At 47.0% G+C, this 26,423-nt stretch overlaps 1 protein-coding gene across 6 annotated transcripts in view; it reads left to right on the forward strand.

Annotated features, from left to right (window-relative positions):
* The window catches only part of STOX2 (storkhead box 2), a 177,733-nt gene that overhangs the window by 37,320 nt on the left and 113,990 nt on the right, over window positions 1-26,423 (forward strand). Inside the window, exon 1 of one of the 6 annotated variants that reach the window (XM_045197217.2) lies at window positions 779-2,494. The exons of the other annotated variants lie outside the window; for them this stretch is intronic. Coding sequence (XP_045053152.1) covers window positions 2,335-2,494 — 160 coding nt within the window. The 5' untranslated portion in view covers window positions 779-2,334. Of the gene's footprint in view, window positions 1-778; window positions 2,495-26,423 lie in introns of those variants that run through there. 6 annotated transcript variants of the gene reach the window in all.

Here is a 26,423-nt window from a genome sequence, read left to right on the forward strand (position 1 = left end):
TAAGCAGAAGAATGATACATCAGGCAGCAGTTTCAAACACAGGAGTTGCAAACCCAGATGCCTAGAGAGACCAGGCAGGTAACAAGTGAAGAGGGGAGGACGTGGCCAAACGAGAAGAGGATGTCTTCTCTAGGGGTGATTGCTGTTCAGGGCATTCCTGCAGGAGTGTCGCTGCTCACCTCCCTCAGAGTCACTGTTCTCTTCTGCACACATACTTCATTGTCACAAATTACATCTTTATACCGTGAGTGCCCATTAACACAGAGTTACAATTATTGTTCCGTGTAGTCGTCTGTTAGGGTGCTGGTTGCTGGCTCTGGTGTTTGCCCGGTGGGAGTTCACGTAGCTTTGAGAGCTGGGGTCTGACAGGTGTGGCGATCTCCAGGCCCGTAGACAGCTAGTTACCTCTGGGTATGAACAGGAGACAGGGAAGGGTTTTTCAGGGCCAAGCTGAGAAACTGGCAAGAGTCCCAGACCTAGGAGGAGTCCGGTGTACTGGGCAGCGACCAAAGCAGGAGCTTGGGGACAAGGGATGGAGGCGAAGCCTTGTTATTTGAGGGTGGGAGGCAGGGTGTGATTAGGGAACTAGGGGCCCTCCGATCAAAACCGGGGCTTCAGGGAGGGACTGGCACTCGGTGTTACCAGAATCAAAGCTCTCCGGTCTCAGGGTGGGATGGGTCACGGGAGCTGAGGATTGGGCTGAGGATCAGGGGGTCCCAGCTGGGGAGGGAGGGGAAAGGATGTGGCGTTTAAGGGATGGATACAAGCAAGGCATAATGTGGAGATAGCTTCTGTAGGTGTCGGTGAGGAGAACAATGCTGGGGTTTGGGCCTTATCACAAACACAGAAGGTCGAAGCGGCCGTCATTTTTGAAGCTAAACCCCCTTGGGCCTGTGCTGCCCGCTGGACATCTAGGTAGGGGTGTCAGTAATTGATGACACGAAACTGGGCTTGGGAGAGAGGGTACCACGAGGAGCCAAGGTTGGACCATCCGCATCAGGGGGATGGCGGACTGGGACTGGAGGGAGATGGCCCAGAGGAAGAGCTCAGCACATTGCACCTCCTTGTGCTTGATCAAGGACAAAACCAAAAAATTTTTAAAAATGGAGGGTTCCATCATCCTCATGCCACAGATATGGCGTCATGTTTATTACTCCACATGACTTCTATTTACAGTAATTGTTATTTATGGGTCACCCATAAAATCCTTTAGTGAGATTTTTTTTTTAATGCCAAAAGAAGAATATGTTGCAACTTCCCCCTTCATTCTATGATCAGGCAGCAATGCCTTATGGCACCAACGTCACAATTATCCTGGGGCGGGCCATCTGACCGTGCCCTGTGCCGTGGGAGGAGCATTCTTTAAGCCAGGAAGGATTCTTTTTTTCTGTATTAAATTAGAGGTGGGTTTAAAATAGATTTATCTTTTTTAAGGAAAAAAGAAAAATCATTAATACCTATGTCATAAAATTAATGGTTTCATAAGTTGGTATAAGGGTACTTAAGTATAAGAAATACATAGGCTTTAAGTTCTTAACAGAATGGCGAAATAGTTATTGGAACCTGTGATTTGGGGGGTAGAGGCGTCAACTAGTTTTTCAAATACACAGGGCACATGTAAAGAACTTTCCAGAACTGAGGTCAGAGCTATAGATAAGGAAACGAAGGATTGATGAAACCAGGACACTTGGGAGAGTGAAAGGCAGTGTTAGGAATAATTACACCCTGGAAACGCTGGGCCAGATAGAAACGAAGTCACCCCGATTCTACACCTCAGTTGTGTGATTTTCAGTTCCCATGATTCCAGGTGAAACGACAGGAAGGTGAGGCATTTCCTCCTTGTCCTGGTGGTTTGAGGGACTGGGAATGCCAGACCGAGACTGTCTTCATTGGTAGGCTCTTCCGGCTGGTTTTCAAGTCAGGGGAAGGTGTTTGGAGACTGTGCTGAATGGATTCAGGGCCCAGCCCTGTAGGTACTTAATGACTTCAGTGTGGGTTTTAATCTCTTGCCCAAATGTTATCTTACCTGCCCAGACAAGCCCGTCCCCATTGCCGGAGAGTGTGGGAAAATTAACACTGCCCGAGCAACCTGGGAAGCAAAGAAGTGTCTGAAGGTAGCAAAGACTTGCATTAGAGTTTATTTTAATGCAGCCTGTCCACGTACAACTTTAAACCTCTGTGCTGCGTGGGGACGGCCCAACACCCTTCCATGGAGGGAGAAAAGAAAAAGACCATTGAAAAACACACAGAGCACAGCTATCTTTAATGTTGGAGTTAGCTATCAGGACACCGGAAATGCTGAACGTAATAAAATGTTAACAGCAGTTTCGCTTAATGTGCGGTAACGCTGGAGGAGAACGACACCCTTGGCACCGAAGGAAATCGGGAGAGGAAAGGAAGCAGCCGTCAGGATTTGGAGTAAGCGGCAGATCGTTACCATCTGTACACTTTACAGACCTTTGCAAAACCAGAAAGCCAGGACTCGGGCTGGAGGGTAAGTATATTGAGCTCTGGGGTGTGCTGTTAGACAGAAGAAACTGGTCCGAAGGTTTAAATACAATACTTCATAAAACCTGACACCTTTTTTTTTTTTTTCTGGCGACACTGGTACCAATAGTTCATTTGCCTAAAATCTGGAACATCCCGCGGAGTTATTTTTGTGCCTCATGTGGGGAATACCCTTGCTATAAACCTTTACTCGATCAGGCCTTCACACTTTCACGATGCCTCTGTAAATGCAGAATTATTCGTAAACTGCTCTGCGATTTGATTGTTCTTAGACAATGCGTTCTTGTGTTCTTTTCCAGAAACTGCGGGGAGGGGGTGTCATCCTGAAACCCATTTAAGTGTTCTGAACAATGAATCGGTTTGTCACGCTCAGAGATGACTTAGTTTGGCGTTTTCTATTTATTCCCCCAAACAAGGTCCTTTTGGATGAGCCCACATTAAGAAAATGTCTTTGATTATTTTTTTAAGTTTTAGGTTGTGCGCGCTTTAATCAGAACTCATATTTGTTCGGAGATCTTGCACCTAAAATGGTTAATTCTAGCACTTGGAAAACTAGATTCACTGGGGACTAGAATCATTAGGGGGGTGGGTGGGAAGGGGAGAGATGAGATTTTTTTATTATAAAAAGTGAATATATGTTTTAAAATAACAAGTGGTAAAGGAGAAGCCCATTTACCTAAAATGGTTACATAAACAGAGTAAATGGGACCATCAGGCACAGTATTTGAATTCTCAGAAATGGAAACTTTCTTGTAAATGGGTTTAGTATAAAGCACAGAAAATAAAATGTAATGGGATGATTTTAACTTGAAAATGGCAATTAACGACAGACTGCAGAAGTCAGCCAATTAATTGTCACTTAGTGCATTTCTATCCAACGCATACGGAAGGTTGTTTACAAACAGGGACTATTTTTTGAATGTGCATATGAATTTAGTTTCACACTTGGCAAATCTTGGCTAGTTCGGCAACACTGAAATCTGAGCTCTTTGAAACTTAGACTAGTCTCCTGGATAGGGAATGTTTCATGGGTAGATTTGTTCTTTCCTTGCATGCTCTAAGATCGTAATATTTAGCGAGAGACTCTTTGCCCCAGTTTTTTCTTTGGTAACCTAAAGTTCTCAGAATCATCCAATATGGAGCATTTGGCTGAATTAAAGTGAGGGAAGGTGGAAGAAACCAGATGAATTCCCACACCTGTTGAACACTAGGTTAGCAGGGAAGTTGAATCACACACATTAGTTTAAGAGTTCCGTTCTGAACACTACTCACCCTAACTCTTCACTTTGCAATTAAAGTGTGAATTTGAGTCTCTCCTACTGCAGGTGCCCCCTCCTGTTAGCATTTGCCAACCCACTGCTCTTCTTTTTAATGTCCTCATCTGAAGAGTGTTTATTGATGAGAGAGAGAGAGAGAGAGAGAGAGAGAGAGAGAGAGAGAGAGAGAGATCAGCTGCCACTGCAACCTAGGTATGTGCCCTGTGACTGGGAATCAAACCTGCAACCTTTTGGTGTCTGGGAGGAGGCTCCAAGCAACCGAGCTACCCAGTCAGGACCCATTACACTCCTTTAGTTAGTGATGCAGGGTCTTAGTTCTCAGCTTAGTCTTGGGGGAGTAATGGAGCAGATGGGAAAGGGGCCATGAGGCTTTCTGGACACTGCGGTCCTATTTGATAAATTATTGCTTCAGAATGTTAAAGGTTCTCCAGTGTCCCAAAAACATTCATGTAATTCCCATGTGTTTGCTTCTTTCTCACTGGAAAGTATAACTTATGGCAGAAGTAGCTTGGAAATCTGAGCTCATTATTGAAGAAAAACTAGTGGTCAGATGTTTAGCATACATTTTGGAAATATCTCAGTGTGGGAAAATCTTTGGTAAAGTTTATTATGAATGTGTTTATAATAAATGTACCTTCTTATGTCTACATTAAATACCTTAAAGCGTAAGAAAACAGTGCTAAATCGACATAGATGATTGCCTATTGCAAACTACACGTGAGCAAGCACCCAGATTTGATTCAGCAGAAGGCATGGTTGGAATTATGTGTTGAGGCATGTTAATGGTTTGTCTGGAGGTGTGCAAATGGGGGGCAAATGTGGGCTCTTCACCTCCATCCCACCTTCTTTTTGAAGTAATGTTTGGCATTTGAGCTACCCAGTGGTGCCCGCTCGATAGGAATGTGGAACACGCCCTGGCCGCAGCTGCTCCAGCGTGGGTCAGGAGCCGGGCATCATGGTTGAGGGCTGCAGCTGCCCTGGCAGGTCTGCCCTGAGTCAGCTTCCAGGCTAGGGTTTCGTCCTGGCCTCGCTGGGGGCTCCGTCAGTGTTCTGGGGAGAGTCCTGCTGCAGGGATGTACCTCCTCACAGAAACACCCTAAGTTTGCACCTTGGGGTCCCAACCAGGCTGGTCACAGATCATTCTCCATCCAAACCACAGTGCAGCCCAGATATCTGCCTGCAAATGCCTTGTCTCGCCCCTTGTCCCCAGCTGACTCACAGCTGATGGCAGGGTGGTCCACATGGCCATGACCTTGCAATGAATTGGTTTAGATCCTGGGGGATGATAGCTCCCTTGCCCGAGTATAATGGGGTGATTTGCTGTGAGGGAAGGAAAGAAGGAAGATGTCAAGGTGTTACTTTAAAAATAGTCTATTTTGCTGTAGTATCTGTTGAAAAGTTATTGCGTGTGTATTCATGTCGGTAGCTATATTCTCGGCGGCATTTATCCTATGGGATTTAAACAACTACCAGCTCTCATGGAGAATTTACTATGCAAAGTCCCGAAGGTTTGGGCTGTGCCTTGCACCTGAGGGAAGAGGCCGCACGAAGCAGCAGTGAGCGGTGTGAGTGTATAAGCAGAGCAGAGACGTGCGGTGCAGGCCGGGAGTGCTGCTGGGCTAGGGACTGGGAGGGCCAACAAGCCTCCCTCTTCCTCCTCAGGGGCGAAGCTCTGCCTCCCCCAGCTGCCATCCCTGCCAGGCAGAGGCCTGCTGCATCCATCGGTCCCTCCTCTGCGCCTCTGCCCCCCACAGGCCAGCTCAGGCAGGCCCCCTCTCTGATCCTGAGGGTGTGTCCTGACCCCGCTCCTCCTGGAGCTGTGTTATTTCTGGTCTTCACCACTTGGCGGGAAGAACCGTCCTGCTTTCCTTAGTGTTTTCCTGCCAGAGTTATTCTCCCCTGAATCATCAGTGTCCTTGTCAGCGACGAACTTGTTTCAGTCCTGTGTCTTCCAGCTCTGGGCCTCTCCCGCTCCTTGCCTTCTGGAAAGGTGCCTTGTGCTGTTTTGCATCTGTTTTGTTGGCTGTACTGCTCCCTCCCAGCTTCTGCATTTCCCAGGTTTCAGTCACGCCCTGCTCCTTGTCCTGCCTCTGCTCCTTGTCCTGCCCCTGCTCCTTATTCTGCTCCTCCTCCTATGTCAGCTGGCCCCTTAGAGGATTCAGTAACCCACTTCCCAGCTGGTTGCTGAGTCCCTACTATGCACCAGGCAAGGCTGTAGAGATGTAGGCATTGAGGGTGGAATGTTGACAGACAGGTGTGCCTGCCTCCTAGGGTCTGTGGGCTAGGGACGAGGAGAGACAAGTCTGCAGGCCACCTCTGCACACCTGAGAGCTGCGCCTCAGGGAGGGATACGGCTCCTGTGGGAGTCCATGGGGGGCAGCTAGCCTGACCTGGGTCGGGGTGGCTCCTAAACCTGAAGCCACCTCGGCCCTAACCTTGAACTTCAGTTTCCCTTGAATGACCTGTCAGCACCTCAGATAGACCATAGCTCAGGGGAAATGATCTTTCCCTGCACGCAAGGGGCCTCCATGCTGCCCCATCTCTGGCAACTGAACCATTGCGGAGGCTGAAAATCTGGGAATCACACTAGATTTCGGATTTCCCCTAAATGCCTCACGTAGTCAGCCACCCACTTCTGACAGCTCCGGCTCTGTAATTGCTCTCAACTCCGCTTCCTGCTTTCCACTCCCCTCGCCACTGCCTGCGGCCAAACCTTCACCACCTCCTCGCTGTGCTGGTTAATATTTATAAAGGGGTCTTTACTTATTCAGGGGAGATATTTAAAAATTACCCAAGTGGTTTACGTGCATGGTAGAAAAAATTAGAAAGCACAGATAAAGAGAAGGGAAGAAAGGAAAAATCACATATTTTACCACTTCTTTAACATCCCTGTGAATGCTCTGATGTTTATCCTCCTAAACTTTTCTCTATATAGCTAAACATCTATATTTTTAAATTTTCTCAGATATAAAAATATCTTACAAATTGTGATTTTATTATCTCTATTGTTTTGTAGCTACTTTTTTGTACTTAACCTATAGGACTGCTTTTCCACATCTATGAGTATAATTATTTGTAATAATTTTTCATGAGTACATAGTGATTGGAATAATTTGAACCGTCCCTCGGGCTGACGGAAGGACAGTTCTTAGGCTGTACACAGCGCCCTGCTTTCCCTCTGTCCATGTTCTCTTTCTCTCGTTGCCATGCAGTGTCCTGAGTGGCAGAGGTGACCAGGCCCCTCCGAGCTCTGGCCTCTGCTTCAGTGGAGTGGGCAGACAGCTGTGTAAACAGACAGACACAATACAGCCGGCAGCGCTTGCTTCGGGAGCGACGGGTGGGATGGGACAGCAGAGCTAGCCTTGGAGTCGGACAGGGGCTTACAGAGTTCCGTCGGCGGTGATCAGAGGGGACACGGGTGGGAAGTCCACAAGGTGGGGTGCGATGGGCCACCCTTGGAGGACGTAGAGGCCAGATGGAGGGTGTCGGTGTGGCCATGACAAGAAAGAGATGGCAGGTCCAGGGATGAGGGCCTGTAGGGGGAGGTCTCTATCCCCCCCACCCCCGCAGACAGTTTGAGTAGGCTAATTAAATGGTACAGCACGCAGCACCAGCGCGGGCCCTGCTCCCCACGGCTTGTAATCAAAACCAAGATGGAGTTCTGTGTTCATATGATTTTGATCGTCCAAGTTAAATCCTGAAACCCAGATGTTACTGGACAATTCAAATTATTTTTTTGACCTGACTGGATTTTTTTCTACTATACCAAAAGACAAGAAAGCCTTTTTTAAATACCTAGGACTTTGTTTCCATTCTTCTAATATTTCTGTTAGAATTCATTCGTGTCACTTATACGCATTGATGTAAAGGCAGATTAGAATGTGTGTGTGTATATTTACAAATTTGTCAACATAGTAAAAAGTAGGCAAATCTATAACTGTACCTCTCTAGGGAAGAAGCAAAATTTTGCTGTTCAAAGGTAATCTATATAATTCTGCAATTAAAGATCTGTGTCCCTTTAAAAGCACATCCCTTTGGCTGATGTCTCTACCTTTTTTTGTGTTTAGCTCACTGTGAATTTTCAAATCAAGGAACATAACTTGCTCCAGTTTTTTTAATAAGTAGAAGAGAAATTATTCAAGTTTCACAAAATTTGCCTAAAGTGGCACAGCTAATTAGCAGCTGAGCTGAAACCTAATCCAGGACTCTGGCTCCTGGTCCGGTGACCTCTCCACCAGTCTCTGCTACCATCCTAGTTACACAATGAAGATAAGAAAAGCAAGGAAAGAGAAGAGAAAAAAGCAAAGAAAAGAAAAGAGTTGGAGACTCTAGCCGACACATTGCTTTAATTCTCCTGTCTCCTTATAGAGTGCGAAAAATCCTGATGTACTTTAAAAGAAACATTTAAAAATGTATCCGGACTTGTAAAGAAGATCAGGAATATTTGTGATATGCTAATTAGAAAGTATCTCATTATGCAAGACACAGGAATCTTGGCAGAGGGAGATGCTGTTCAGAGCAACCTAAGGAGACTTCAAAGGGAGGACAAAAGAGGGTTCTCTTTGCTTATTTGTGTGTGGCTGCCATCAAATTTCTGATGGGGTCTGACATCTTTACAGTACACCCCGTAGAAACTGGGGGAGTCTGTCAGACACATGGAAAGAAAAGCAAACAGTTTCATTTTCATCTGAGTTTCCTTGGGTGTATGTCCCTGCCTCTCCCGCGGTACTCGCCTGCCAAACGTCTTCCTGTTCATGCCACCATGCGCTGTTGGCAAAGGGATTGTGTGTTGGCAGCTGTGCTAATCACTCCAAGGTGACCCTCTGTTTGGAGAAACAAATCCCTTTCAGTTGCTGTCATGGAGCCCTAATCCCACGATGCGAGCGGTTATTGGGTGTATTTTCTCCTCGCTCTGGCTTGTTTCCGCAGATCTGTCCTAACTCGAAGTGCTAATTCTTCCAAAGGAGTTCTAAGCGATGTGGGGAAAAACACCAGAGCTCGGTCAGATTTCAAGTTCAGGAGCAGACAGGAGGGCCCACATCAGATACAGAGCCGCCCACTCCCCGGGCGTCCACAGAATTGCCAGGTGAGAGTGGGCTGTGCAGTGACCTTGGCAACTCCTCCCTGCTGCAGCTCTGGGCAGTCGGTGCCCTTCCTGCCCACTGTCTGCACTTGTACCGGCCTAGACTGTTTCTGGTGCGCCTGGTGCAAAGGTGAAGTTTGTCCAGCTGTGGTTTTGGTAGGTACCCGGGAAGGTTCCAGTAAGGGGAGCATTCAGCTACTCGTAGTCTGTGACAGCCTCCAACAGGGGTGTCCAGCCCTTTGGTGTCTCTGGGTCACACTGGAAGGAGAAGAGTGATCATGGGTGACACATTAAATATACAAACATTAAGGAAAACTGATGAGCAAAAAAGAAAGGTTTTAAGTAAAGGTTTTAAATCTTGTGTTGGGCTGCATTCATAGCCATCCTGGGCCACCTGCGGCCTGCAGTCTATGGGTTAGATATCCCTGCTAGAAAAGGTCATGGGGAAAGATAAGGACGCCTCAAAATGCCAGCCCTGAGTTTAGAACTGACTTTTAAGGAGGGTTTACACGTGTGAATTTTAGAATTAGACTAAGCTGGCTTGAGATCCCAGTTTTGCTTACTAGCTGTGTGACCATATCCGTTACTTGTTCTCTGTGTGCCTTGGTTTCCTCCTCTGAAAAGTGGGCTGTGCTAACAGCCTATAGGGTGTTTCTGAGACTTCCACGTGATGGCACAGGTGAAGTGCCTTGCAGAGTGTGAAGCTCATCCCAGGCCTCACACATGGGAACAATGGTCATTACTCCTGTGCTTGGGATTCTATACACACTAATCCATCAAAAACCATTTTAGTTTGAAAGCAGACCCCAAAGAGAACTGAAATACAAATTTACAGCTCAATGAATTATCACAAAGTGAACACGCCCTTGTAACCACTGTCTGGATGAAAATGAGAATGTTAGCCGTACCCCTCCCCAGCCGCACGACCCCCAACCCCTTCCTGCCAGGTCCCATCTCCCTCCACGGCAGGCACTCAGCAGGTGCTTCAGGACAGGGAGGGTCTCCTGGCTCCCCTGCACTGCAGCACAGTGCCCGCCCGGGGCAGCCAGGGCTACAGTCCAGAGGCAGCAGCTGAACGGGGGAACGTACAGGAGTAAGGTAATCAGGTAGGTTAACGGACTGGGGAATGGCCCTCAGAGGGTCCCTCCTAAAGGGTGGTCAGGGAAGGTCCTTCTGCAGGAGTGACATTGGGGAAGAGCTGGGGAGGGACAGTGGGCACAGGGAGAAGCTCGAGGCCTGGTGGTGGGAGTGAGTGGGGGCGTGTTTGAAGAACACGAAGAGGCTGAATGGCATGACCGAGTGGCGCTTGGGCAGGTAAGTCCACATGAGGAGCTGATAAACTATGGGGGAAAACTAGGTTGCTCTCACTGAAATGGCTTTAAGATCCATCGTCATCCGTGCCAGGGGAGAAACGAAGTCCCGTGGAAATTAGAAGGGGCAGAGGTTGCACGCACGCCTCTTCTTTCTGACAGTATCTGCTGAACACAGGCCAGCGCGTCTTCCTGGTATAAAGCACCCTCCCACGTAGGATGCCCTCAGTCCTCGTGACCTGTGAGGTCCACAGAAAGGTACGATTATGTGTATTTCCTGTGCAAGGCGAGGTGACCGGAAACAGCGAGGGCTTCAGGCTTGTTGCCGAAACCTTTTTACCAGGCCGGGGAGCCCACTCTTCTCACATTTAAATTATTAATGTCATAGTGGCTCAGAATCTTCCTGCCTGTGCAGCCAATTAACTCCTGCCCGGAGGTAGAGGGGAGTGGAGGGGGTGAGTGGGAGGTGAGGGGGTGGGTGGGAGGTGAGGGGGCAGGGCAGGCAGTATGTGTCTTCTGAGAGGTTATTTGTGGAACATCAGTGCATAGAGTCTTCAGGCCAGAAGGGTCCGATTGAGGGAATGTGGACCGATACACAGGTCCCTGCTGTCCCCACTGTAAAATGCGCCAAGGCCCTGAGAAGTTCCGCAGTACCAAGCTCTATGAACCCTGTCGTTTCCCACGCCTGGCCAGCAGACCTCTTTTCCTATGCGGTGTCCCTCGACATCTGAAGGAAGGCAAGTTCTGCAAATGCCATTTGGAAAATACCAGCCCAGAGAGTTGCTATTTAGTGTTTACTAAATGGTCTCTTGAAAGAGTTACATTATTACCTGAGCCCGAGACTCCTGTCTCTTGTAAAAGAGTTAGAAACCACGTTTGTAAAGCACTTCCATATGCTTAGCATGAAGAACCTGGATAAATGGGGATTCAAAGTGTTGAAAATCATAAATCCACTCCTGTTTGGAACACGACTGTTAATTACTTTGCCCTTTGAACTCACGGCCTTTCCATCGTTTTGTGCCCCTGGATTCTAGATGTGGACGCAGGAACTGGTCTTAATCTGGTTTAAAAGATAAATTCACTAAACCTGGCAGGGCTTTGATGTGAGGTTGCTGTCTACAAGGAGATACATTTACATAGAAGAGAGTCTATTTATAGATTCTTGCAACCTTCTGTGTTCACACAGATTCCTGTTCTTTTTCCCCCACCCTGCTCTTACCTAGGGATTTACAAAACCATAACTGAACTTTCAGGAAATGCTTTCCATAGATGTTCACAGACACCCCCACTGAACTCTGGCAAAGTCCGTGGGAAAGTGCCTGATTCCCTTCTACCTTCAACTTTGCAGCTCCTCACAGGGTTTCAGGTCTGTTTCGCACCATCGCTTCTCCCCCTGTCCTCGCTCCCTCGGCGTGGTCTTCATCCTGTGAACTCTGTGCTCTACACTTTTAAAAATGTGAATGTTACTTTATTTTAATGCTCTGCGTTGCCTGGAGTTCAGCCTTTCTTAAATTAGGTTCCCAGAACAAGGTTTTTGAGATAGGAGGAAGCAGAGGTAAACGAGGCTCTTTCCTGCAGACTTGTCAGTGCCTTTATTATTCCAACACTCAGTGTCTTTCCAGAAGGGAGGCAGGATGGTTTTTGCCAAATTCATTAACTCCCAAACCCCTACCCCAGCCCTCTAATAGCAATTCTCAGGGGTGTTATTCTGTAGACCCAACTTTGGGGAATGCTGTTGTAGGATTAGACCCGCACCCCGTGCCCTGTTTTCCGTGACCACTCCCCCAGCACCACGTCCCACACCATGTCCCACGACTGCTTTGAGGACCCGTCCCAGCAAAGCAAATTGTTTTATAATCTCCTGACACACTTTGCCTGCCTCCGTTTTTGGTCTCTTCCCATGATATTCCCAGTCGCTTCTCCACTGGCCCAGTGATGCTTCCTCGCAAACCTGGAGGCCTTTAATTTCCTTCCCCTGCGCCTGTGTGAGAGCCCAGCCCTCCAAATCCCAGCTCCTTTGGGAAGACTTTCCTGACCAGCATCCCAGGAACCTCCCCGGGAGCTTTCGCCATCTGCACCGGGCCCTCAGTTAGTGCTGTGCTATGTCTGCTGCCTGCGCTTCATCGCAAGTGTGCGCTTCCTGTCCCTGGAGGCTAAAACCTCACCTGTGTGCATGCGTTTAATCTCTAGGTGAGCTCCGCACACTGTGGAAATTGCTCCAGCTGGAAAGGACAGCTTACACTGTGTTTTGAAGACTGACAATTCATTCTTTCTCTCGGTACTTGCAGTGGGGCGGCGTGGGGTTGTTGGTTTACCTCCCTCTGGGTCCTTGAGGTGGACGGAGGCTACCGAGCAGGAATGAACAACGGCAGTGGGAATTGCAACAAACAGATATATTCTGTGCATAGAGGGTGCCCAACTCTGTGAACACAAAGCACTGTTATTTTCCCTAAATGAGTGTACAGTGGGTTGGGGGAGATATACACTTTAATAAAGATGCTAGTTGCACAGAAGCCATTATGGGAATATAGAGCTGAGGATGCTTAATGTCGGGTGAGGAGGACCGCATGAAGGCAGATACAAGGGACATAAGGGGCGTAAAGAAAAGGTTTACCAAAGAGGAGGTGGTGATTTAGGCTAAAACGCTAGGAGGAACTAGGAGTTTGGGGGCAGAGAGGAGGGAAAGGAGATCCCAGGCGTGGGAACGACATAGCATGAAGGAAGACCTTGCAATGAGGCTGCATGGGGAAGCGTTGTGGCGACAAAGGTGGAATTTTGAGGGGTCAGGTTGGAGAAGGCTTTTAACCACCTAGGCAGTGCCATGGCCGTTAGAGCAAATTTTAAGCCAGTAAGTGATGCGATCAAATGTATGCTTTAGGAAATTGGCCACAGGTGACAAAAAGGAGGGCCCAGCTGAGATGGCGTGGGTCCTATTGTCCTGTTGTCCCCAGCAGCCCTGGGTATACAGAGTAGAGGCAGCTTCCAGCTTAGGGGGGGAGAGGGGGATGTGCATGGGTCCTTTCAAAGGGGATTTTGGTTCCTTGGGTGAGGCTGATCACACAGGCACCTTAAGCTCTTGCATCCACCTTTGCATGCTCTCTGATGACAAGTGCTCAGCCTCTCCAAGAAGACATGCCGCCCCTGAGTGTGTCCTTCACTTGCCTAAACACCTGGGCGCAGACTTCCCTTGTGGTCCCTCTCCAGCTTCCTCTAACTGGCAGCCTCCGAGACAGCCCAGCACTGCAAGCGAGGAAGGAATGTTCTCAGTGGAGAACCTGTTCTGACACCGAGGACCCTGTTCTCCTGGTGTGATGAGTGGGCTGGTTCAGGCTTCAGGGCACGAGTTAAGAGCCATCTGTTAGAATCAGGCATTTTGTGTGATTTATGGAGAAGACGAGGGTGTGGGGGGAGGGAACTGGAATAGACTATATTCTCTTAATGAGATCAGAATTATTGTGTAAGTGCCAGAGGCCCAGGCAAAGACGTGTTTTGTATTATTTCCTGTCACTGTTTTTCTTTTAATTGCTCTTTAGCTTAAAGTTTCAAAGCTCCTGCAACAACTTGTATTTTTGGAACTCTTGGGCTTTTTTTTTTTTTTTACATAAAATTGAGTTTTCCTTACAGTATTTATTTTATGCATATACCACCTCCCTACAAGATAAAAATGGTGAGCTGTTTTATAGCACTTGACTATGTTCAAGGAATTGCTCTTGCAAACATGCACAAACTCACCTGATTCTCCTAGTAACCCACTGAATGGAGACGGTGTTCTTAGCACCGCGACCAGGTCTGTGCTCAGGGACCTGGACGAGAAGGAGGTCGTGGTAACAGGAGTGGGACCGCCGGGGTCTGAACCCAGGCCTGGGTCCACAGCCTAAGATCGAAGCCTGGCCACGTGGACACGCCATCACAGTGCCTGTGATATATTAGTGCACCCAAAGCACTCATTTTGGCGCATGGCACACCACACTGTTTTTGGGTTGCCTTCTTATTGCTCGAAGTTTAAGTTTTCTCTAACATTACTTGAGAAATCCAGGAACAGAGTAAAATTTAAGCACAGGTAAAGCTTTCATTACCTGGTCCTGCTAAGTCTCAGCACAAGTCTTTGAGGTTGTTGTCTTATGGCTAATATATATGAACTGCCAGTCTGGTTGTAAATGAAATGTTTTCCATTGCTGAGTTGATGGGCTCGAGTGTGCACTCTCTCCAAAGGGTGTAAAACAGTGGGTGTGAATAGCTGGGGTCAGGGGTGAGGTGGGAAACCAGGCCTGAAGGTAGTAGCATCTGAACGATCGGTGGGTTTTATTTTGTGGAGCAACATGACTAGAAGTTGAAGTAAGTCATCCTCACGCTTGATATCTGTGCACAAATTAGAGGGAAGAGGAAAGAGCAATTTGGGGTTTATAGTTCTTTTCATGAACGAGGGCTATTCTGTGGGTCTAGAGCTCAAACACGGAGGCTAAACTTTCTGCCACTGAGTTTGAGCTCTGGAGCTGCCTATGGACAACTCCATACACTTGAGTGGATCAAGCCAGGCATGTGCTCACCATCCACACGTATTCATGTGCCTGGGCCCCGAGTGTTGAGAAAACAGTTTTTCTCGAAACCTCCATTTTTATTTACTGATAGCGTTTTAGGAAATGCCACCAACATTTTGAAATTCCCAGATTGCTTTTTAAATTTACCAAGACTTATTAACTGAGGGTTTAAACAGAGATTTTAAAAAAATGACATAGGAGGAGAGGGTAAAAGGCTAGAACTTGTTAATAAGACCAAGAGCCCCAGAAGCAAAGGCCACGATGGGGAAGGGGCCTCGTGTCACTTTCTGGACAGAACGGCTGAGGGCCACATTGTCAAGTGTGTTTCCAGCAAACGCAGCATCTCATTTTTCTCTTAGTCAGATGATCATTAAAAGCACATGAAAACGTCATCGTCGCTCAGAGCAGTGGCCCATCCAATCATGGTCCTGCTTTATGGTGGGACTGGCAGCTCTCTGTCCTTTGTCATCCTGGAAGGGGTTTCCCTTTAATAACTCAGGAAAAGTTTCCTGTCCAGGCTCTTGTCCCATGCAGTTCATTCAGGGTGTGTGCAATTACTTTCAGTCTGCTGCTATTCACTGAGCCCCTTCGCTGGTCCAGACTCCGTGCTGGGCTCAGGAGGTCCAGTCGCTTCTCCTCAAGGACACCTCAGAGCCCCACAGAAAGGGACGGACAAGGAAGCGACGATCCAAGTGCCGAGTTCGAGAGGAGCACCCGGGGAGTGCCATGGATGCAGGAGAAGGAGCAACTCCTTGGGAGAGTGAGAACTTCTTCAGCATTTTCCTCATGGAGGTTTGCATTTGTGAGATAGGAATCAAGTCACTGTGCTGTGTCGGCTGATGTCATTGGTTCTGTGGAGTGAATCTGAGCCTGAGTCTTGTGTAGCAAGTCTGTCTGTCCCTAAATGTCTCCCTTTTGTGTTATCCCCATGATGGCTGTCTCTGGGTGGCACCTGAGGTGAAGTGTTAGGAACGCATTTGGACATCAGGCCAATAAATCACAGAAATGGTTTTGCCGATAAAGTGCCATGACATTGTTAAAGAAGACGCTAGAATCCCAGAGAGCCACGGACGATCATTTCTTTAAGTCCTTCCTATACCTACAGCTGGGATAACGGAAGACTTCTCTGGATGGTACTTGGTCATCTGGGAATGCTGGTGAAATGGCAGACCTGCTCCCAGGTCAATGTCATCATGGAGGCCTGTCGCAGCTGTTCTAAGGCCCTGATTGCCGAGCACTCGGATGCTCAGCTCTTCTCCTGAGGGCAACAGTGCTGTCTTTCAATCCAGGTGAAGACCTCACAGAAGCAGCCATGGCTGAAAGGAGAGGGGAAAAGGTGCCAGGCTTAACTGAATTTCCTGGTTTATTAAGAGTAAACTCTTTTATTTTAAGAAAGAGTAAATCCAAAAAATAAATAAATAAATCAAATAAAGAGTAAATTCTTTTATTAAAAATAAAACTTTTTTTTTTTTTCCACCCTGGCTGGTGTGGCTTAGTGGATTGCGTCCTGGACTGCAAACCAAAGGGTCGCTGGTTCGATTCCCAGTCAGGGCACATGCTTAGGTTGCAGGCCAGGTCCCCAGTAGGGGGTGCACAAGAGGCAGTGACGCATTGGTGTTTCCCTCTTTTTCTTCCTCCTCTCCCCTCTTTCCAAAAATACATGAACAATATCTTTAAAAAAAAATAAATCTTTTTTTTTCCTTCTCTGTACTTGTCCATGAAAGTATATCTTTCGCATAATACAGTGACTACCCTAAACTCTTGTTTGGTTTATTTGGTGTTTTGAAGAGTTTCCAGGTTCATTTGACTTTGGTACCATCCTCATGTAAGATGTGAGCAGGTTGGTTCTGTACATTCAGATTATTTTCTGTAACCTTAATGGAAAGAACGCTGACTGTGGGTGCATTAGCTACGTGAAGGTTCCAGTTACTGAGATTGAAGTTTGCCAGTACAGCAGGAGGCAGGCTGGTTTTAGTATACACAGCAAACCTAAGAAGCAAGCTCTGTTATCTGACACCTCAGTTTGGCCACCAGAGGGAAGAAAACAGACAATAAAGAAAATAGAAACCACCGCAGACAGAGTCATCAAATGGACTGGAAGCCGATGGACCATCATTGGAAGCTGTCAGAATCCGTGTCTGTTGTCAGTGGTGCGTGTGGATTGATGGGTGGAAACAGATGTTCTCAAGGTTTTTCTAAACTCTGTTTTACTGTAGCCAGAGGACTTCCACGAAAAGGTTAAAAACGATAATGTATCACCTTTCTAGCTTGCTAAGTTATATTTTCATCGTGGGAGGTAATTGGCATTAACATGTCTCTCTACCACGTGATCGCATGGTTTGAAAATAGGAAATGTTTTTATTCCTTAGTAACTGTCAGAAAGCTTAGAACAGGCATTTATCCGGGCTGGCGTGGCTCAGTGGATTGCGTCCCGGCACCATTTAACTTCGTAACACAGAAGTTACCTTTATTAACTTTGGTCTCACTAATTTTAAATTCTGTGATAATCTGGGTAACATTTGGACGAGGCTTACCTTTGGGGGATTTGTGGGAGGTTTCTTAGATTATATAGTTGTGTAAACAGAAAACACCGGTGACTATTTAACACTACTGAAAAGACCGCTGTTTGGAAGTCCTCCTGTATTTGAAACCATTGATACGCTCTTTAAAAGTCGCTCCTCTCCATCTAAGGGAACCCTTGCTGCGTTTTGGGGCAATGTCTTAATTCCAGGCTTTGTTACAGCGAGGCCAGAGAACAGGCTTCCAATGAACAGGCAGTTCACAGTGTGGCACATGGATCTTTCCCAAGATTTGTTCGTGAGTTGATTTGGATCAGTTCAGAACTGGTGTTTCCAAAGGGGGGAAATCATTTCAAATACTGAATAAGTGTTTAGACTATCCTACCAGTGCCTGATTCCTTCTGTATGCAGCTGGGAAATTACAGTGCTAATATCTCTGAGCTGGAGTGCTATTATACAGTCTACTAGAACTAGAACAATGGTATGAATGGCTTTTGTAGTTATTTCATCTACTCTATGGATTATGTTGGCCTTTTGTACTCTGAACTCTGGTGTGAATTACCATTTATAATATTGTTTCTTGGGACAATACATTCTATAGTGGATTGTGGTTTATACGTTTTTTAAGTCAGGAACACCTGTGTACATATTTGAATTATGACCATGAGAATAAATGCTGTTTAATAATAAGAAGCTTTAGATTTAGAACTTGATTCTCATAGCCTTTCTATTGTTATAAGGTCTTTCTTTATCATCACTATGAATTTCTGTTGTTACCCTGAGCAGTCTAGTAAGAGTTTCATTTATGACTTTCAAAGGGGATACTGCTGGTTACTAGATTCGTATTTGTCGGCAGGACTTTATCCTTAATTTCACAGATTTCGTGAGTTCCAGCTACATTCCCCTAGCAAGCCCACATTTCGTGCAAGTTTACTAAATGTGAAAATGTCATTGCTTGGAATCTTACATGATTTTATCCTGAAAAACTTAAGATGCCTGGAAGTCGTGCAGGTATGGGTTCTATGGGGCTTACCGATGGCTGCCTAACCCTATTTATGAGCGTTTTAGTCCTTTGATCACTTACCTGCTTTAGTGAACGTGATTATTCTGGAGAGCAGGCACTGTTCCTAGCTGCGTGTGAGAGGGGTCCCTACGTGGGAACCTCAGCCCTTAAACCTTGGAGTCAGGTCTGCTGTACCAGACATGCCCATATCTGGGTTTTTTGGATTTGGTTATTTTCCCCTTCCTTCCTTTTTTCCTTCCTTCTTTCCTTCCTTCTTTTCTTCCTTCCCTCACCCAAGGACCTTTTTCTCCATTGCTTTTCAGAGGGAGAGGAAGGGGGAGAAACATCGATGTGAAAGAGAGCATCGATGGGTTGCCTGCCATACGTGCTCAGAGCGGGGGTGGTGCACGCACCTGGACTAGACACGGTACACTCCCGGACTAGGGACCCAACCCACAACCTGGGTATGTGCCCTGACCACTGACCACTGACCGGGAATCAAACCCACAACCTTTCAGTTACAGGATGACACTCCCACCGAGCCACGCCGGCCAGGGCTGGTTTTTACATTTCACCCGTCTTCCTTGAACAACGGCGAAATCTCTTCTTCGGGTACGAAGAATTCTGTGCCCTCTCCTTGGCTGCCCTTCAGAGAGCATGTCTCTTTTTAGTGCTTCTGATAGGCATTTTCTGTTCCGTTTTCAAATCTTGCTAAACTTGAAAAAGGTTTTGAACCTTGAAAAATGTGTATCCTGATCTATTTCAGTACTAATGCCAGTGAGTAAAATTATACTAACTGCATTTAATCTCCCAGTCACTTCAGTTTTGGTATGAGAACATGGTGATATTTGTGAACAGGTTTTGGTGCCAGAAAAATAATATAAAACCATTGCTCAGAAAAACTTGTGCCATTAGGAGCCATCAGCAGCACATAATAATGCAATTAATGACAATCAGGGGCCAACCGACTGCCTGCCGTGTCTGACGTTTCTTTAAAGGAGCAAAACATATGAAGTTTATTCTATTATTTTATTTTATTTTTTTACTTCGTGTGAGTATTTTTACATCTGCTTGTGATTATTCTGCCTTGTAACTACCACCTCAGGCCCAGTTTTTTTTTTTTAGGGGGAAAATGAATTCCTTATGTAATAAGTTATCGTTTAGAAAATTTCTCTGACAGACCGTGAGCTCTTCTTATGAAACATTCAATAGGAAAAAAAGTACAGCTGTAACTCACTACAGAAATATGGGTTTATAATGGAAAGATAGTAGATCTTATGGACCCAAGTTAGTTACTTTTGTAAAGATGAAAATTTGTACCTCATATATTAATATAATAATGTATTATGAAGTGTTGCAGGATTAAAAAAAAAACCCATCATATGGACAAACTCTAACGTGTACCAAGACCCCATGGCATCCAGGGGAGCCATTTGGCTCTTGTTCAAGGTGACTTATTTATTAGAAATATCTTCAGTTCAGGCTTATTCTGAAGCATACTCTCAAGGAAGAGTTATGGGCAGATTCCAGAAGATGTATAAACATTATATAGACTTAAAAAAAAAACAGGTGCATTGCAATATTTTAAATACAAGGGAGAAACACAAAGGCTATGTGTGAGAGACTGGAAATAGCATGTTTAACATTCATAACAAAAGAGGTGTCTTGAGATTGGGCAGGGGTGGTTTTTAAAACAAAAAGCAGGTCTGTTGTAAAGCAAGAGGAGTGGGGTAGAGCTGTTGTTGGGCGTTGGCCGAAAGCCCAGTAAACAAACAAGATAAACCCATATAAATTGGTGGCTCTGGTCCTCACAGCTCACTGCCCATCTGTTCGTTTATTTTTTGACCCTGTGTGTTCCCGCCCCACCATGTCTGAGTATCTGACACTGTGGAATTCAGATCCGTGTTAATAAGATGTGTCAGTCGTCCGGTGTGGTTCCACGGCTTGCTGTCCAGGGAAAGTCTGAAGAACCACAAAAAGACATAAACATTTCAGAAAGTCGCATTCTGAGGCTTGTGTATAAGCTATGAATGTTACTTCTCAGATTTGTAAAGTGTTACTTATTTTTTCAGAAGCTGCCTTTTAATGTTAACATAAAGGGAGTCCTCGGTCTTTTCTCTATACTGGTTGGTGCGCTCAGCTTCGTCCATAAGCACTTTGTATTGTGCACGTGTAAAATTTCGGAGGGTTGGTTTATTTTTGGGGGGGTGCTCCATTGTAGAGTTCCAGGAGGGTGTTGGAGACTGCTTGACGATGTTAGACAGCGGCGTGCTGCCAGCGCCCACGGCATGCACGCTTTCCTCTGAAACTCTGATTTGGGGGTTGTTTTCAGAGACTGTGGGTGTATGACACCGCCCGTTACTATTCCACAGGTACTGTGTGTTGAAAGAACAATGTATGTGAACAGGCTTTGAGTTCCTCGGAAGAGAGTTATTTAAATCAGGCATACAATTAGTTCCAATACCGTTATCACTCGTGCTTCTCCTAAACATTGCCCAGGGACACCCCACCATAACACAGGGACTTCCTGGCGTAGAATTGGCTTCTTTCCCCAGGGTGGCTTCTTTCTCCAGTGCTCTGCCGTGGGTTTGAAATGGTATCTTCTCACCTTGGAGCATGTGGGTGAACTCTGTTCTCCAGACTCGCTGTCCCCTTCAACTAGAGCCCAGGCTGTGCCTTTGGTTGCACACTGGCCCACCCTTCCTCCCACGCGGGCTGGGCGGGTGAGACAGTTTGCTTGTGGCTCCTATCAAGTCAGTGGTGAGTAGACACCCATTCCATCGTCCTTAGAGAAGAGTGCTCGATTTAGACGTGGTTGTACCTGTATCCCAGCAGATGGCAAGAGACAGATGGCAGAGACTTGCAGGAGAAAAAATGGCCCGCGTGCATCCAACCCACGTTCGGAGCTACACCTCCAGTTGGAATATTTCCTTATCAGTGACATTGTGGGGAAGTTTTCATCCCCCGGGAAAAGTGACACTTTGTAAGTCGTTTTTCTTTGACTGGGCCTGAGTGCTCTCTTTGCTTCCACCCCAGCAACCCCCTGCAGTCAGAAATGAATGGAGAAGTCTTTCTGTATCTACTCTCCCCTTAGAGCAGGGGGAGCCATGTGGTCTGAGCTACACCTTCCAGAATTCTCTCTTGAAGCAGCTGTGATCTCTGTGGACTCCTGGAAAGCTCAGTCTTCGGAGGCCTGAAGATGATTAATCTTCAGAGCTTTTATCACTTTGTTGAGTGTTTTAAAATGTACTTATTTTAAGCAATTGTACGGAGCTCTTTCTAATAGCATTTTTCCCTTGATTTGTGGAACTGTGCCTGCGTGTGCAGAGACTACACATGTATCTTGTAGTTTTACAGGATAATTGAAGCGGCATGTTGGGGGCTGTCTTTGGTCTCAAGAGGAAAACCACAGACGTGTCCAGAGCTCCCAGTCCTCACACCCCGAGTGGCTCTCTGCTGTCTCTCTCCCAGTGTTCTGCCGCAAGCAGTCATCAGCGAAGCCTCTGTGAGGTGCTCAAGACGACAGGGATTACCGAGCACCCGAGCTCCAAGTCTGCTTTTAGTTCTTACTTGCTTAAAAACCCCAAGGCTCTTCCTGTCTTTCTCTTTCTTCCCTCCACTTCCTATAGGTTTTCCCCCCAGGTGGAGATGAGTCCTGTGGTCCGAATTTTAGAAGTGGGGGCACAGGGAAGGGCCCTGTGGTTCCATCTTCACCTTCTGGACAGCACTTCTCCGAGGCAGAATGGCTTTTCTAGAGTGTCTGTCTCTGCTTTCGCTCCACACCTGGGCTCCTTCTGGGGAGAAGAGCCGGGACTGAGCACTGCAGGGCTGTGTTACTGGGGGGTCGTCGCTCACGTGTGTGGGTCCCTTGGCCCTGGGAGGAGGCCTTCCACCTCCCCATCTGGTGTCTGTCCCTTTGCATTTCCTGCAGCAGGAGCGGGGGCCTCTCTACAAAGCCCTCTGAGAAGCCTGAGCGACAGGAGGCGTTTTGCTGAGAGGATGTTGAGGGGGGTCATCTTAAAACCCGACTCTTCCGGGGGGGGTGGAGTTTTGTTACATCAATGCTGTAGATAGCGTTGACCCAGAGACCCCACGTCAGCTAGAAGTGTTACGGGAACATTGTGCCGACGCTCACCTTGAACTCCAAGTGCTGCCCAAGAGGTAAAGACCTGCTCTTGACCCAAGTTCTGTTTCTTGGGGCACACCAGAGCCCTATCCTTGACACACATGTGTCTTTGACAGTGGCCTTATCTTTAATTTGAACATGAAAATGAGACTCCAAGCTGCCTGAGTCATTCCCCCCCGACGTGGCCAGGCCCCAAGCGCTTGGCAGCCTCCCCTGCAGGCCTGCAGGGGCCGCACCATTGGCCCTTCAGAGGCTGTGTGGCAGCCTGGGAGCCTGAGCTTCGTCTCCTTTGGGGGGAAACTCCAGCTTTGGCTCAGCAGCCGTCCTGTTGGCCGTGACCAGCAAGTGGATGACAAATAGGCTTCTTGGTATTCCTTGCTTATATTGTCAATACGCTAGAATGGAGCTCCACCAGAGAGGGGATTTTTTTAACGAAAGTAGTCACGTTAGGGCTGGGATGAGGAGAGGTTGCCAACACGAAGTGATTTGAGAGGTGCTAAAAGGCCCCACCTGCTCGAAGGCAGCCCCTCGGGCCTGTTGCCCAGCTGTTAGCAATTCTCTGTGCCTGGTGGGGACCTGGGACTCCCCCTTCTCTCTGCTGGCCTGAGCCAAGTTGCTTAACCACTGTGCCCCCCACTTTCTTGTCTTCAGAGTGAGTGGGGTGCATCAGGGGTTCTCAGGTAGGTAATGTAAATTAATAAAGTGGCCAAATGGACAGTCTCGTCTATTGTTTCTTGAAACACATTGGCCTCCAAGTACCACTGTGATTGGGGATTGACGAATACACCTCTAGTACGAGAAGAGCTTACAACAGCACATGCCCCATGCTGTGAAGCCACAGACGTTTGGCCTCTGTCTTGGGGAGCACCGTGGAGCTGTGAGCTCTGGAAGAGTATGTGGTCCATCCACAGGGTCACTCCTCAGCTCCAGCAATCCTCGCTGTTCAGGAGTAAAGGCCCTTTGCTGTGATACCTTCAGATTGTCTTTTTTTGATGCTGTAAATCTGTTAAAATTTCCAATTTCTAAAAACACGATGAGGATCAAAATAATAATAATAATAATAAATAATAATAGTAATTAAACTATGTATGAGCTGAATTTGACCCATTTTCCTTCTTTGCAATAAAAAAAAATCTCTAAGTTCTCTTTTAGCTCCAAGTTCTGTGGGGCTTTGATGTTTGTTACCCCGAACTAGAACCCTGCTACTCAAAGTGTGGTCCGTGGACCAGGACACAGCCTCTCCTGGGAGCTCGAGTGGAATGAAGACTCTCAGAGCCCACCCCAGACCTGCAGGGTCTGCATTTTAACACAAGGTCCCAAGCATTAGTTTGAGAAGCGCCAGACTACATCATTGCAACGAAGTTTCTGCTCAAAAAAATTTTTTTAACCTGAGGATATGCTTATTGATTTTTAGAGAGAGGAATGGGGAGCTAGAGAAAGAGAGAAAGGAAAAAAAATGTTGATGTGAGAAACATCTATCTGTTGCCTCCTCTACGCATCCCGACCAGGGATCGAACCCTCAATCTGGGTATGTGCCCTGCCCAAGATTCAAACCAGCGACCTACCAACTGAGCCGCCTGGCCAGGGCGTGCTCAAATGTTTTGAAGCGGCGGGGGGGGGGGGGGGGGGGGGGGGAATGTGAACACTCACCGGTATGTCCGCGTGAATCCAGTCTTTAGATTAATTCACTGACTGGAGAATGAACGGATCCAAATATATGAAGATTACTATGGATGAAAGGAGAAAATGAGGCCTGTGACTTTGGCTGCCATTTTGTTTTGCCTTCTCTGGGTGGCTTAATAGAAGCTCTGAGCTCCTGGTTGGGGATAAAGGTGTTTTTTTTTAAACCTAAAAAAATTCTACACCTACCTGATGTCACGCTGTGTTTCACACTTTTTCACAACTGATCTTATTAAGTTCTCCCAACAGTATTTTGAGGCAAGAGCTGTCACATGAATGTGTTAGATGAGGAGACTGAGCTGCAGAAGGTAAGAATCACGCAGGGCCACTTGCCAGCAGGAGGGAGAGCTGTGATTTGCACCCAGGTCAGCTGGAGCCCCCAAGACCTGTCCCATTTCAGCTTCTTTTACATAACTTTGTCCCGGCCTGGCCTTGCTGGAGACATCTTCAGATTCAGTGACCTTGACTCCTAAAGGTGCCATGTGTAGGATTTCCAGGAATAGGAAGGACTGCAAGTTTGGGCCTTATAATGCTGCTTCACGTTTATTCATGTTGTTTTAATTTTGGAGCGTTTCGGGGAAGGGCTGTTTCTTAGATCTTCACTGGCGGGTTTGCCCAATAAAAAGTGAGAGCAGCTCCAAAATGAGCAGTATTTGTCACTTCATAAGGACCAATTATTCTGTTTTAACAGTTGTTTCCTGCGGCTAATCCAGGAAGTGAGTTCCTGATTTGGGTTTTGAATTAGAATTGCAGACAATAGCAAATTGGGAACACACCCGCAGTCCGGGTGTTGAAAGAAAACTGGACGGGTGTGAATTTAAAAAGCATGTTCGTTGTGCACCTTCTATGAAAAATTTTCCTCTGTAATGACCTCTTCAGTTTTGTATTTAACATTTCAAAGGACCCTGAGGGACTCTGCCTTGGGAAAAAGTTGCCAGAGGTTTTAGCTACTGTCATCGTCCCACTTCAAAGCCCAAACTGCGGGCCATTTTCGTGCCAATACTTCTAATCCTAACCTTTGTACTGAGATTAGGAACAGAAAGAATAGCCCATTAGGGGCAAGCCAAAAAAAAATTTGTTTGCATTGTTTTTCTTCTCTCCAAAGAATTACAAAGAAAGCTCCTCTCTCTGGAATTGTTCTGTCCTCAGCCATAGATAGATAGACAGACAGACAGACAGACAGACAGACAGATAGATATTTTTAAGTTCTAAATTGTGATGAAATCTACACAATGGTATCTGCCATTCAATAACAGCTGGAGCAACCAAGGGGCCCTCACAGATCAACTGTGGTGTGCACGCCTATTTGCATAAGACATAACAGGCCAGAAATCCTAAAATTAGCTTTCATGTGGCATAATTTCAGTGTGTGTGTGTGGAGGGGCTGGTGTAAGTTCACTGTGGGACTTCAAGCTATCTCAGCCCAGCCTCCACTGTCACTTTGCCCGAGGGACCCTTGGGGTGGCAGCTGCTGTCCCCACTCCCTGTCCACCCATCCATCCCCACCTCCATGGACCCATACACCCCACTCACACACTTTCCTACTCTCAGCCGAGACATCAACTGCGATCATATCACACTGTTCTTATGGAACAAAAACTCCCCAGAACAGTACTATGGAGGGAACCACAGACGCCCAGCTCAGTGGGATGCTTCACAAGGTCTTATACAACTTCTGTGAGTTCGGAATGTGGCTGGACAGCGGGATGCATTTCGTAGTTCCCTAACACTGACAAATGTCAGCAGGGCTGGTGTAGCCGTGGGTCAAAGGGAGCTCCATGGCCACCCCTTCCTTTACCATGGGCAATGGCGGACCCCTCGCTCTTGTGCGGCACTTTCTGCCGTTTCCCCACAGACAGCTGCCTATGTTTCTTCTTGCAGAAATCTGGGTAATTTTAGTGGTATCAAGTGGTATCATTGGTCAGCTGCTGCTGAGCTGATGGAGAGGTTAGTGGGAACCATGGTAGGTGTGTGGCTGGCCTCCCAGGAGGCTCAGGGGACGGGGCATGATGATATAGCACAGGGACCCGTTATACCTGAGAAGCACGGGGTGGGTGGCCCGGGAATGCAGGCTGTGGAAAGTGGTAGCACCATATGGTACAGATGGCACCAACTGGAAGTCAGAGACCCAGTGCCCAGTCCACACTACAGCCAGATAGCTGTGTGGCCCTGGCACAGTCATTCTGCACCTCAGTGTCTTCCCTCGGAGTGCATGTGGGGGAGCAGATAGCTTTCACAGTCTCCTCTCCCAGCTGTCAGATGAGGAGATTCTAAACTAACAAATCCAGGCACAAACCAGTCAGCCAACGCATCAAAGCAGCCAGAAGTCTTGACATGGAAGGTAAAACAGCTCACTCATTTCGCAGAGGAATAGGAAGA

Source organism: Desmodus rotundus, chromosome 13, assembly GCF_022682495.2.
Source record: "Desmodus rotundus isolate HL8 chromosome 13, HLdesRot8A.1, whole genome shotgun sequence".
NCBI classification, from domain to species: domain Eukaryota; kingdom Metazoa; phylum Chordata; class Mammalia; order Chiroptera; family Phyllostomidae; genus Desmodus; species Desmodus rotundus.